This window comes from Melozone crissalis, unplaced genomic scaffold (genome assembly GCF_028551555.1).
Source record: "Melozone crissalis strain CALT ecotype California unplaced genomic scaffold, PUWL_Pcris_2 ptg000092l_1, whole genome shotgun sequence".
Classification (NCBI taxonomy): Eukaryota; Metazoa; Chordata; class Aves; order Passeriformes; family Passerellidae; genus Melozone; species Melozone crissalis.
Genome location: NW_026535869.1, coordinates 2,633,833 through 2,647,339, shown reverse-complemented (window position 1 = coordinate 2,647,339; position 13,507 = coordinate 2,633,833). Strand labels below are relative to the sequence as shown.

General features: G+C 40.9%; 1 protein-coding gene across 3 annotated transcripts in view; it reads right to left on the bottom strand.

Annotated features, from left to right (window-relative positions):
- Positions 1 to 5,442: 5,442 nt before the first annotated feature.
- ARHGEF12 (Rho guanine nucleotide exchange factor 12) overlaps positions 5,443 to 13,507 on the bottom strand; it is a 91,841-nt gene continuing 83,776 nt past the window's right edge. For all 3 annotated transcript variants that reach the window (XM_054291423.1, XM_054291424.1, XM_054291425.1), the window contains 4 exons: positions 12,591 to 13,091; positions 9,266 to 9,573; positions 7,822 to 7,894; positions 5,443 to 6,998 (listed from right to left, as the gene is read on the bottom strand). In XM_054291423.1, coding sequence (XP_054147398.1) covers positions 6,988 to 6,998; positions 7,822 to 7,894; positions 9,266 to 9,573; positions 12,591 to 13,091 — 893 coding nt within the window. In that variant the 3' untranslated portion in view covers positions 5,443 to 6,987. The remainder of the gene's footprint in view (positions 6,999 to 7,821; positions 7,895 to 9,265; positions 9,574 to 12,590; positions 13,092 to 13,507) is intronic.

Sequence of the window (13,507 nt, the reverse complement as noted above, 5' to 3'; positions counted from 1 at the left end):
GAAGGGATTAATCTCTCCCTCATCACAAGGCCCAAGCAGCTGGAGCTGCATCAAACCCATCTTCACAAAACTGGAGAGAAAAGGGTTATTTCAAAGCCAGCTAACAAAAGGAAAGCACAAAGCTCTCTCCTCTCTGTGCTAATTCAGAGCTGAGAAGTTGCTGCAGCACCAGAAGTGGGCTCTGAATTGAATTTTGGAGAGACAGAAGGGAGGGAGACGTGCTCATTAATATCCCAGCATAACAATAACCCCGGATAATGCAAATTATTGCCAAAGCTCCCGAGAGCTGAGAGAAACGGAGATTCACTCTGGAGCTCCACTCCACCGAGTTTATTCAGCAGCTCTGAGTAAATATCAACAAGAAGGTTAAAATATTGATCAGGGGAGATGCTCCACGCTGAACAAGCTGCAGGCATCTGGAAACAAACAAATGCTGCAAGAAAGGGAGAGGCTGGGATATTTTGGGGTTTTTTATTCTGCCAAAAAGCCCAACTCGATGATTTGCAGCTGTAAACTGCCAGCAGCTGAGGAAAAAAGGGGGAAAAAATAAATTATTTTCCTGATTAAAGGAAAGGATGGTGGAGTTTTGGTTTGGGATGGGGAGAAATGCAGGAGGGCTCAAGCAAGAAATGCACTGGGAGGCATTTAATAATGGAATAATAAAATTATAAATGGAATAATGGAATTTTTAAGGCTGGAAAATCCCTTTAAGATCAGTAAATGATAAATATCAACCCATCAGCCTCCTTTTTTTAAACAGTATTTTAAATATAGATATTATAAATAATATATATAATATATTATATATAATATATATATTATAAATAATATATATAATATATATAATACATAATATATATAATATATATAATTTTCTTGAGAAAACAGACACCTGTTATTATTATTAATACTTTAAAAATGATATATAAAATAGATAACATTTTATATACAATATATAATATATAATATATAATATATAATATATAAATATACATAATATATAATATATAAAATCTAATATAATATATATAATATAGAAATATATAATATATACTATATAATATATAGTATATATTATATATAAAAATATATTATATACTATACAAATATATATACTATATACTATATATTAAAATTATATAATATATAAATTATATATATTATAGTATATTATATATTATAAAAATTATATATTATATATAAAATGTTATATATTTTATATATAATTTTAAAAATATTAATAATAACAACAGGTGTCTGTTTTCTCAACATTTCTCAAACCAACATTTTAACCCAGGCATATGCTCAGTGTTAACCCCAGGCTCTTTCCCATTTAATTCTGGATCACACTTTGAAGGAAACACATCCAAATTTTTAAATTTTTTTTCCATTCTGGGAGGGCTGGGCCCAGCTCTGAGGGGAAATATTTCTCCCCAAAATGCTCAGCCCAACTGGCAAAGAATTCATGCCAAGGACTGGACAACTTCCATCCTCCACCAGGCTCCCGTCAATATTTTGAAATAGAACCTAAAATCCATTGAGGAGTTGACAAAAACAAGGGGAAATCGTGGATATTTTCCAGCAAATACCAAAGGGATCTTTGCTGTGAGAACAAATGGATTCAACAATTTTTATCATTTAGGGAGGTGGATGGACAGAATTCCACCCTGATCGCTCAGAAACCCCTGGAATCATGGAATGGTTTGGCTTGGAAGGGACCTTAAAGCTCCTATAACCCCAAAATTACTGAAAATGACCCAAAAATGACTGCAAAATGACCCAAAAATTGACCCATGAATGACCCAAAAATGACTCAGAAAATGACCCAAAAATGACTCAAAAATCACCCAAAAATGACCCCAAAACTACCCAAAAATGACCCAGAAAGACCCCAAAAAGACCCAAAAATGACGCAAAAATGACCCAAAAATGACACAAAAATGACTCTCTGAATCTCCCCTGCCTGTGGAGAGATGAATTCCAGGATTTGGGATATGGAACAACCCCAAATCTGCAGCCCAGCCCCAGCTGGGATTTCTCTGGAGCTGCTGAGGTTTTTGAATCATTTATTTACAGCAAGGCAGTAAAGGGAATATATAAAATAACATTTAAACAGGCAAAACACGAAGAGCATCATTAGGAAAGTGTAACAGAGCTCAGATTACCAATTATAATAAAGTAATAAAGAAATCTCTCAAGGAGCTTCATGTTCATAATGCAGACAGAGAAAGGAAAAAAATAAAAAGGAAAAGCTCCCAAGATTTTAGGAATAAAACTGATTTTTTTTTCTATTTTTGGTGTTGTTTTAATTTATTTATTTTTGTCATCACCTTCCGGGGAAGGGAAAGACAGGAATGTCACTAAATCCAGGGATTCAGGGGGAGCAGCCTCTGCTCAGAAATCACCAAACTCTCAGCACAGATGTTCCCTGCTCCAAAATTCACAGGTTCCCTCATCAGCTGAGTTTTAATTTCACTTCTCTTTTACAGTTCTGGGTGGGTCCCAGAGGAGGGGAAAAAAGATCCAGCAGGAAAATGGGGATGCAAATAAATATTTAGGTGAAATATCACATGGAGGTGTTGCACAGCAATGAAGAAATATTTGGGTGAAACATCACATGGAAGGGTTCTACACCAACCTTCAAAACGAATTTCCTTTTAAAAATAACAATAAATTAATAAGATAAATTAATTAATTTAACTGAATGATGGTTCTGGTTGGATTTAAAAGGAAAAAGAAGCCAGGAATGATTTGGGATTGAGAGCAGCACTCCCTGCTCAGGCTGAATTGTCTCAGAGCCAGTGCAGCTCCTCTGAACTGCTCCAGAATTCATTAAATTGCTCCAGAATTCATTAAATTGCTCCAAAATTCATTAAATTTCTTTCTGTGACCAGAAATTGCTTAAAAAGGGCAGAAATTCCCTTTCTGGTCTCACCTGCCAGGGGTGTGCAGGACCCACCAAGGCTCCAATTCCTGCAGGAATGTCCTCAAGGAACAAGGGGGGATTTCTTTTCCTGTACTGGGTGCTCTGCCAATTAATTAATTAAGTAATTAATTAATAATTCATCAGCTCTGAGCAGCAAAAATACAATCAAGGTACTTCAATCTCTGGGAAAATTCCCTTTGCCATCATTTGTCCTTCAAACCCTCCAGGTAATTACGGCCAAACCACCCCAAAAAATCCACCAGACAAAGCTGATTTTCCTTTAAGCTTATTTAATGATATTTGAAACGCTTAAATTTTCTATTTCCCAGGTCCTGAAAACAGATTTCTCTTTTTTTTTTTTTCTTTTTAAGTGACCAATATTTAATTCCAGAAACATACAACCCGATCAGCTAAGTCATAAAAGAGCTATTTTACAAACATACATCTGGATAATTAGAACAATAAAGTCTTTTTAGACATTCAAACATGATCAGTAAAAATACAGGATTATTAATAAAGATTTTTGTGTATTTTTTTTTTTTAAGAATACTTCCAGATTTTTTTCTTCTTCTTCTTCTTCTCTTTAAAGTAAATCTCTGTTAAGAGTACATGATTGTATGTTGTACAAAGAAAATAAAAATATTCTAGTATGAAGAGAGCTCCACAAGACTTAATTGAAAATAAATCAGCAGTGTTTTGGCTGCAGTATCCCTTTTGCAGTACATCTGCTTGTCAGTTGGCACCTTGGGGGAAGGGGAGGGAACCCAGGGATTTCTTTGGGGAACAGGCAGAAAAAACTGGATCCAGGAGAATGAAATCTAACAGCAGGGAGATTTAAATCGGAATATCCCATTTGAAACAGTGGAATTTTAGATTTTAAATCAGAATATCCCACTTGAAACACTGGGATTTTAAATTTTAAATCAGAATATCCAATTGGAAACGCTGGGATTTTAAATCAGAATATCCCATTTGAAATAGTGAAATTTTAAATTTTATATCAGAATAGCCAATCTGAAACACTGGGATTTTAAATCAGAATATCCAATTTGAAACACTGGAATTTTAAGTCAGAATATCCAATTTTAACACTAGAATTTTAAATCAGAATAACACCAGAATTTTAAATCAGAATATCCAATTTAAACAATGGAATTTCAAATCAGAATATCCCATTTTAAACACTGTGAGAAATCCTTGTTCTGTTTGGGGAAGGGGAAAAAAAATAATAATTTTGGGATGAGGGGTTGGGACGAAAAAACTCCAGAGAACTGTTTGGATAAGGAAATGCCCAACCAATCAGGGGGAGATGAAAATGAAAATTCCATTTTAAAATAAGGGGGAATCTTATGGCTTCAAGGAGGAAATAACGGTGGGAATCCTGGATAGTGCATGTGAGCTCCAGCCTGAGGTCTGGGGTGTGCCAGGGAGGGAAAAGGAATTCACTGCGGAAAGAATTTCAGTGGGAAAGGAATCCCATGGGAAAGGAATTCTCTGGGAATTACCTGGGAAAGGAATCCCATGGGAAAGGGAATTCCCCGGGAAAGGAATTTCGTTGGAAAGGAATTCTCTGGGAAAAGAGGCAAAAATGCGAATTCACAAACTCACTGCCAGCTCTCCACCGCTGCCACAAGCACCAGAGGTGACACCAGAGGTGACACCAGGGACCACCACAGAACTCCGTAACCTGGAGAGACCCAGCCAGGATTTTGTGTTCAACCACAATCAAAGAGCAGGAACCACCCCAAACCCCACCTGTGCTGCCCTTCCAGAACATTCTTCCAAAGCCACACTGAGCTCCCTCTGCCCTGGAGCTCCATGGAAGCATCTGGGAACCTTTTAGATCACTTTAGACCCTTTAAGGTCACCACAACTGCTCCTGGATTCGGAGTGTGAGGGGAATAAAGGGGTCCAACCCCAGGTCTGGGCTGTTTTCAGTTCCCTCCTGGCAGCATTCCAGGCTGAGGGGGTCTCAGAGGGAATTTGGATGTTTAAAATCCAGGGAATTGAGGGGCTGAGTGCTGGGTTAATACTGACAATGATCCCACACTACAGGATTTGGTGCATCCCAAAAAAACCCAGGGAGCTCCTGGCAGTGATGGTGCTCCTCAAACAACAGGAATTCCTCCCTTCCCTCCCTCCGAGGGCTCCTGGCTCCAACTCCCACACCAAAATCGCCTCTGCTGCCACCTGAACTCATCCTCCAAGGATTCTGGGGGGATAAACAACAACAGTGACACTGGGGACAGTTTGAAGCACCCTGTGCCAAGCAGGACAGTAAAATCCCCTCTGCTGCCACCTGAATTCATCCTCCCCAGGATTTTGGGGGAAAAACAACAACAGTGACACTGGGGACAGCTTGAATTCCTCCCTGTGCCAAGCAGGACACAAAATCCCCTCTGCTCCCTCTCCTGACACCTGAATTCATCCTCCACAGGATTCTGGGGGAAAAGCAAGAGCTGGGATTTCTCTGACAGGGGACAGAGGTGATTTCTTGCCAGCAGATAAAATGTTTTAGAGGAGCTGGAGGATCCTGGTGCTGAGCAAAGCTCTGAGTGTCCATGGGATGTGCAGGATGCTCAGTTTGGCTCCCCTAAAGAGCTGAAAACCTGAAAGGAGCAGCCCAGCCCAGGGACAATGGGGACAGCTTGAACCACCACAGTAAAAATTCATTTTCACCCTCATCTGATAGAGAAAAGCAGGAAAACAAGGAGATACCTCGAGGGGCAGGGCATGGATCCAGAACTCCCTGCTGTCAGACCCCTCTTGTGTGAAATCCAGCCCAGGGGATGGGAAATGAATGGAATTGGGCTCAGGCTGTGCCAGGGTCACCCCAATTCCCACCCTGGCAGGATCCCCACCAGGACAGGCCTGAGGAGGTGCCCAGAGCTGCTCCAGCCTCCTCAGGTCACCAATCTCCCTCTCATTGGCACGAATGATTTCCAAAAACAAAAAAAAAAAACAAAACAAAACAAAAAAAAAAAACAAAAAGCAAAATTCCACAAAAACCAACCCCAAAAAAACAACCCCAAAGCCCACCCCGAGCCCTCAGCAAGACATACTCCAGGTACTAAAACTTACTGGCCCTAAAATCAGCAGTACCTGTGGCTAACTCCATGGCAGCCCTTTGTCATTCAGTAGTGAATCAGGGGCACAGCTGCCCCACATCTTTGAAACACTTCTGGGTTTGCATTTTTTATCTTTTTTTATCTTTTTTTTTTATGATCCAGAGAAGAGTTACAAAAGTGCTGCAGGTCCAAGTATTTTTCTTTTTATCACTTTACAAAGGAGACAATGATCAAAGCCAACAAAGTCAAGAAAAAAAAAAAAAAAACCCCAAAATTAAACCTCTTTCTCCTCTCCCAGCAAAGGAATGGGAAAGGGGAAAAGGAAAATTTGCCCATCTCAAGTGCCTGGCTGTTTAGTGCATGGAAAATTCCTGTTGCACACGTGGTGACACGAGCAATTCCCATGCAGTTGGTTGGATACAGACAAATCCCAGCCACAAATTCCACCCTAACACCTTCATGAGTAGCTCTTGGTGCCAGCAGGGAGTGCAGAGTCCAGTCCAGTGAGGAATCACCTGCACACAGATCCCCCCTGTCCCCTCACCAGGCAGGGTGGGCCACAACTGTCACTACCCAAAAAAAAATAGAACAAAAAAAAGGCAGATTAAAAAATTAAATGTGCTTTTGATACACGGAATGAAGTCAAATAAATACAATGATTTTTTTTTCTTTTAAATGTCTAAATACATTTTTTTTTTTATATCCTACACCCAAAGCTCTGTACATTTGGTTTGGTTTTTTTTTTTTCACTGTTCTGAAAAAAAAAAAAAAAAATTTGAATTTCTGGTAGCAAGGAGAGGAGCAGAATAGAATAGACTCCCTCACTGACAAGATAGTGCAGATGCCCCACAGGAAAAGCACCCCATGCCCACTTTGCTAGAGAATGGTTCTGTTTGGATGCTCCAAACCCTCATCCCAGAGTCCACAGGGGAGACAGCGGGTGCTGGGTCCTGATTCTCTTCCTCCAATCTTCAGCCACTCCTGGAAACACGACTAGCTTTTGTCTGGAAAGGGGAAAAAAGGGAATAAAAAAGGTGGTGAGAGAGGAGTGAGCGGCGTTTCTGAGCACTCCCACAGGCAGAGCTGCTCACTGAGAGCTTCACCCCCAGCCCCTGGTCAGGTATCACTGTCACATTCTCTGAAAAATCCCTTCCACAGGATTTCTGCTCCTGGGAAGCTGAGAAGCCTCAGAGAAAAATGAAAACAATAATTATCTGATTGCTTCCCCTTTGGAATGTGTTTGCACATTGTTCATTCAACATGTGATTTGTTTTTACTTAATGACCAGTCATGGTCAGGCTGTGTTGGACTCTGAGGAGTCACTCACGAGTTTTTCATTATTATCTTGTTAAACCTTCTAAAATCACCAAAATAAAAGTGTGAAAGCAGCGAGTCCATTTTTGGGTGGGTTTTGTCTGCCCTAAATGTCCCAGAAGGCCCTTCAATATACAGAACTGGTTTTTATTCTTTTAATCCCGCCTGGCCTCTGTTTTTGGGTGGCCCAACCAGTGGATTTTGTGCTCTGGGAATATCCACTTTGAAACACTGGAATTTTAAATCAGAATATCTCACTCGAACACTGGATTTTTAAGTCAGAATATCCAATTTGAAACGGTGGAATTTTAACTCCAAATTTTGGGGTCCCACCTGAGTGCTCTCCTGAGGAGGCCGAGCCAGGCAGCCCCTGGCGCCGCAGAACGCTGTAATCCTCCTCCACCTCCTGCACCTCCTGCACTGCTTTTTATTCCCTAAATTCTGCCTGGCCTCTGTTTTTGGGGAGCCCAAACTGTGGATTTTGTGCTCTGGGGGTGATTTTGGGGGTCCCACCTGAGTGCTCTCCTGAGGAGGCTGAGCCAGCCAGCCCCTGGCGCCGCAGAACGCTGTAATCCTCCTCCACCTCCTGCAAAACACCAGCCCCACAACTCAATGGTTTATATTTTCCGTCTATTTGAAAGAGATTATGTGATATTTAATATTAATGCTACTACTACTACTACTGACAATGATGATAAATGATATTTAATAAGAGTGTGTTATTATATTTTTCACAGATTTGTAACCTGGATCTCCATTTACCAGGCACACAAAGAGGGTTTCAAACAGGAAAAGAGAAGTTTCACCACTGCAAACACCCCAACTGGAGTGAGCCCCCTCAACTCCTCCATCACCAGCTCCATTTGCATGCAATATTCTGATTACAGTGAAATTCAAGGCTGGCTGCTGAGTGTTTCACAAAATAAAGTTTCTGTAGTTATTCTATAAAGAGAATCCCTGTCCCATGCAAAAATAATTTGGAATATATTGGAATATATCTGGAAAATAATTTGGAATATATTGGAATATAGTTGGAAAATAATTTGGAATATACAGAGCCTGAAAGCCTCAATATTGGTCTGATATATCCTCGGTGCAACTCAGAATCTTCATTTGACAGCACGATCAAATTATTACTATTATTATTATTACTATTACTATTATTATTATTATTATTATTATTATTATTCTAAAATAAATATAAATAGAAATAGAAATAGAAATAAGAAAAGCAATGCACCTTTAGATGATAATAATACTATATTATGTAATAATATATATAATATATATAATACTATTATATATTATATATTATTATATATATAATTATATAATAATTATATATTATAATAATATTATAATGATAGTTAAATTATAATTATATGTAATATTATAATTCTATATTATATTATTATATATTATTATATACTATATATTATTAATATATTATCATTTATTATTATATACTATTATATACTATACTATTATATACTAAGTACCATTATACTATATATAATATATACTATAATACTATAGTATATATATTATATACTATACTATTAATTATATAATCTTATATATCATATTATATCATATTATATCATATTATATTATATAATATATCATATTACATTATATTACATTATATTGCATATAATTATATAATAACACTATATATTATAATAATAGTATAATAATTGTTAAATTATAATTATAAGTAACAATTATATTACTATATAATACTAATATTATTGATAATAATGAATATTATTATTTTAAAATAACAATAAAAATAAGAAAAACAATGCACATTTAGATGATAATAGGAATAGTAATAATAGGAATAGTAATAATAGTAATAATAGTAATAATAGTAATAGTAATAGTAATAATAATAATAATAATAATAATAATAATAATTTTTAAAATAACAATAAAAATCACAAAAGCCACGCACCTTGAGCTTCTCCAGGGCATCCTGGATGTTGTGGATGTACTGCATGAGCTGCACTCGGCTCTGCAGGGGGAGCTGGGGGCTGCCCAGGAAGGGACAGGGCTCCTCCAGGCCAGCCCAGCGCAGCTCCTCGGCCAAGGGCGAGCTGTCCCTGTCCCTCTGGGGGTCCCTGGGGGACAGGGGCTGCTGCTGCTGGGGACAGCCCAGGGGGGGCTGCCTGTGCGACGTGCACTGCAGCACCAGGGCTGACACCTCCTCGTCCGTGGAGCTCTCCTGCACCGTTCCGTATCCATCGAGGATCAAATAATTTCCTGTGGGGACAGCAGGCATTGGGGCTTCAGGGGCTTTGAGATCTTTAGAGGCAGAATGGGGATGTTCCACAGCCCATACCCTGAGAAAAATCAAATAATTTCCTGTGGGGACAATGGGATTGCGGCTTCAGGGTTCAGGGGGCTTGAGGAGATCTTCAGAGGCTTTAGAGGCAGAATGGGGATGTCCCACAGCCCATCTCCTAAAAAAAGTCAAATAATTTCCAACAAAGACAAAGAGGTTTGACCCCAAAAACCTTCAAGGCTCAAGGGGATTTGAGCAGATTTTTAGTGGGGATATCCCACAACCCATCTCCTAAAAAAACAAGTCCCACAGCCCATCTATCTCCTAAGAAAAATCAAATCATTTCCTCCAGAGAAAATGGAGTTTGACTCAACCATCCCCAAGAAGCTTCAGGGCTCAGGAGGGTTTGAGCAGATTTTTAGTGGGGATGTCCCACAGCCCATCTCCTGAGAAAACTCCAATAATTTCCTGCAAAGACAACGGGTTTCAATTCAACCGTCCCCAAAAAGCTTCAGGGCTCAGGGGGGTTTGAGGAGATTTTAAGAGACAAAAGTGAGGATGTCCCACAGCCCATCTCCTGAGAAAAATCAAATAATTTCCTGCAGAGGCAATGGGGTTTGACTCAACCATCCCCAGGAAGATTCAGGGCTCAGGGGGGTTTGAATAGATTTTTAGAGACAGAAATGGGGAAGTCTCACAGCCCATCTCCTGAGAAAAATCAAATTATTGCCTGCAAAGACAGTGGGCTTCAAATTAACTGTCCCCAAGAAGCTTCAGGGCTCAGGGGGGTTTGAGCAGATTTTAAGAGACAAAAGTCAGGATGTCCCACAGTCCATCTCCTAAGAAAAATCAAATAATTTCCTGCAGAGAAGATGGGTGTCAATTCTACTATCCCCAAAAAGCTCCAGGGTTCAAGGAGGTTTAAGCAGATTTTTAGAGACAGAAATGGGGGTGTCCCACAGCACATCTCCTGAGAAAAATCAAATAATTTCAAATAAATGGGGTTTGACTCAACTACCCCCAAAAAGCTTCAGGGATCAGGAGGGTTTGAGCAGATTTTTAGTGGGGATGTCCCACAGCCCATAATCTTCTGAGAAAAGAAGTCCCACAGCCCACCCATCTCCTGACAAAAAACCATTTGTGAACCCTCCAAGATCAGTGGTGCTGTGAGACTCAGCTGGTTCTGAACAGGTTCAGAGATCGTGGATGGTTTTTATACTGTGTATTTTAAAAAAACCATAATTAAATGGCCAGCACCTGGACTGAATGATCCTTCTGGCTCCACTCCAGCTCAGGACATTCTGTGAGCTCATCACCTCCCTTCCTGCTTGCCCAAAATCTCTGTTTTTACCATAACATCTGAAAATCCTGCTGTTGCACCCATGGCACCTGACAAATGCAGCTGCTGATTCCCAAATTCCACTCCCAGCCCTGGCACTTTTAGATGGGTGAGGTTGAAAGCAGAGATTGCTGATATGCTAAAAAATAAAGTAATTACAGACAGAAAATGCTTTCACAACCTGCACCCAGACACAGGAGTCCATTTAATGAATTTCTCCATAACAGCACAGGCAAAGCCAGCACAGGGGACTCAGAATTGACTAAAAACAGATCCATCTCATTTTGATGTCCCCATACAGTTAAAAAAGTAAACAGTGGAAGAGGTGACAAATAAATTAGATGCTTCAAGTTGTTGGCTCAGTTTTAATAATTTAAAATGTCTCGGGGAGAAAAATTATTTGCACTATGTATTTGGAAAGCAGCACTGGGGCAGTCAGAAATTGGCTTATCCACGTGGATATAATCCAATTTTTAAGTAAGAGCATATTTATGGATAAGAGACTTCTGTGGGGCTGTTAGTGCTGAATCCACCTGATAGCAGCTGCTTCTACTACAAAATGCACAGAGACAAACCTCAGTTTCTCTGCTAGGTTTGGTGTGCTCAGGATCTGTAAATAATTTGTAGCTGTAAGTAATTTGAAGCTGTCAAATAGTCCATGAGCAGCAACAACAATAAATATAATAAAGTATTAAATTTTTCAGAGGTTCAGAGTGTGGTAAGGTTACAGGAGAGTATTACAGTGTAAAATGAAAGTTGTGGGTTTCTTTGTTGAAGCTTGATCAGGAAAAGGGCTTTAAAAAGGGCTTTGACTGCAAGGAAAATCTTTATGGAGTAGAGAGATGAAGTGGTCCAGGACAGCCACAATCCATGGCTTGGCAATTCCAGTTGTCACAGGCCTGTCCTGTGTCACTCAGCCCTTCAGTTCTCCTCAAGAACATGAAGAATGAACCAGCTCTGTGTTTTCTTTCCTGAAGCTTGATCAGGAAAAGAGCTTTGACTGCAGGGAAAACCTTTATGGAGTAGAGAGATGAGGCGGTCCAGCCAGCCACCATCCATGGCTTGGCAATTCCAGTTGTCACAGGGTGCATCCTGTGTCCCCCAGCCCTTCAGTTTCTCCATGAAGAACGAACCAGGTCCTGTTTGCACAGGGCTAAAATGACTTGGTGAGAGCTGGGAGCTGATGTCCTACCCCAGACAAACAGTGAAGTGTTAAACAGACCCGGCCAGGCCATCACCTGTCACAGACATCTTTTCATGGAAAATGTTCTCCTTAGGATTTTTTCCTCCTGAGAAGCTGGGAGGCCTCAGGAACAAAATGCAGACAATGGTTATCTGCTGCTGTGGAATGCAACAGGTGCATCTGGGATTGGTCTCATGTGGTTGTTTCTAATTAATGGCCAAGCACAGTCAGCTGGCTCGGACAGAGAGTCTGAGACAGCTGCCTTTGTTATTATTCCATTCTATTCTTAGCTTAGCCAGCCTTCTGATGAAATCCTTTCTTCTATTCTTTTAGTATAGTTTTAATGCAACATATATCATAAAATAATAAATCAGCCTTCTGAAACATGGAGTCAGATCCTCGTCTCTTCCCTCATGCTCAGACCCCTGTGAGCACCATCACAATCACCCCCTGCAGGAGCGCCCCAGGCTCACCTGAGATCCGAATTTGCACCTCCTCCTCCTCCTCCTCCTCTTCCTCCTCCTCCTCCTCTTTCCTGTCCAGCAGCTCGCCGCCCTCGCCGGGGTTCTCGTCGCTGTGAGCTTCCCGAGCATCGAAGAAATGCTCCCCGCTCTCGTCAGCCCCCAGCCCCTCCAGCTCCGAGCTGGAGCCCTCCAGGTTCGTGCTGTCCATGGGCAGGGCGGCCCTGGCAGGGGGCTCGGTGCCCAGCAGCTGCAGGGCATCCCCCGAGGCCGGGCACCGCGCTGCAGTCCGGGCGCCGTGCCTCTCCTCCTCCCCAGTTCTGCCCAGGGCTCTGTCCTCTGCAGCCTGCTGGGATTTGCTCTCAGGATTTGGAGTTTGCTGCTGCTCGGTGCCACTCTCTGTCTGGGCTTCCTGGGACACGTTCCTGAACCTGGGCAGGCGCTGTCTGTCCTCCAGGGTGCCCTTCTCAGCCAGGCCCAGCTGCTGCACCAAGAGCTGCTTCAGCAGCCCCACTGCAAGGACAGGCAAGGGTCAGGTGGGAGGGACAGGATTTGGGCTCAAAGTGACCAAAATAACTCAAATTTTGACCCTGCAAAGGATCTCACTGTGGTTATTGCAGAGGATTCCAAGTTTGGGCTCAAAGTGACCAAATAACTCAAATTTTGATCCTGCACAGGAGCTCAGAGCTGTGGTTACAGCAGAGGATTCCAACTTGGGGCTCAAAGTGACCAAATAACTCAATTTAGACTTTGCACAGGAACTCAGAGCTGTGGTTACAGCAGGAGATTCCCACTTTGGGCTCAAAGTGACCAAATAACTCAAATTTGGATCCTACAAAGGAGCTCAGATCTGTGGTTATAGCAGGGGTTTCCAATTTTGGGCTAAAAGTGACCAAATGACTCAAATTTTGACCCTACAAAGGAGCTCA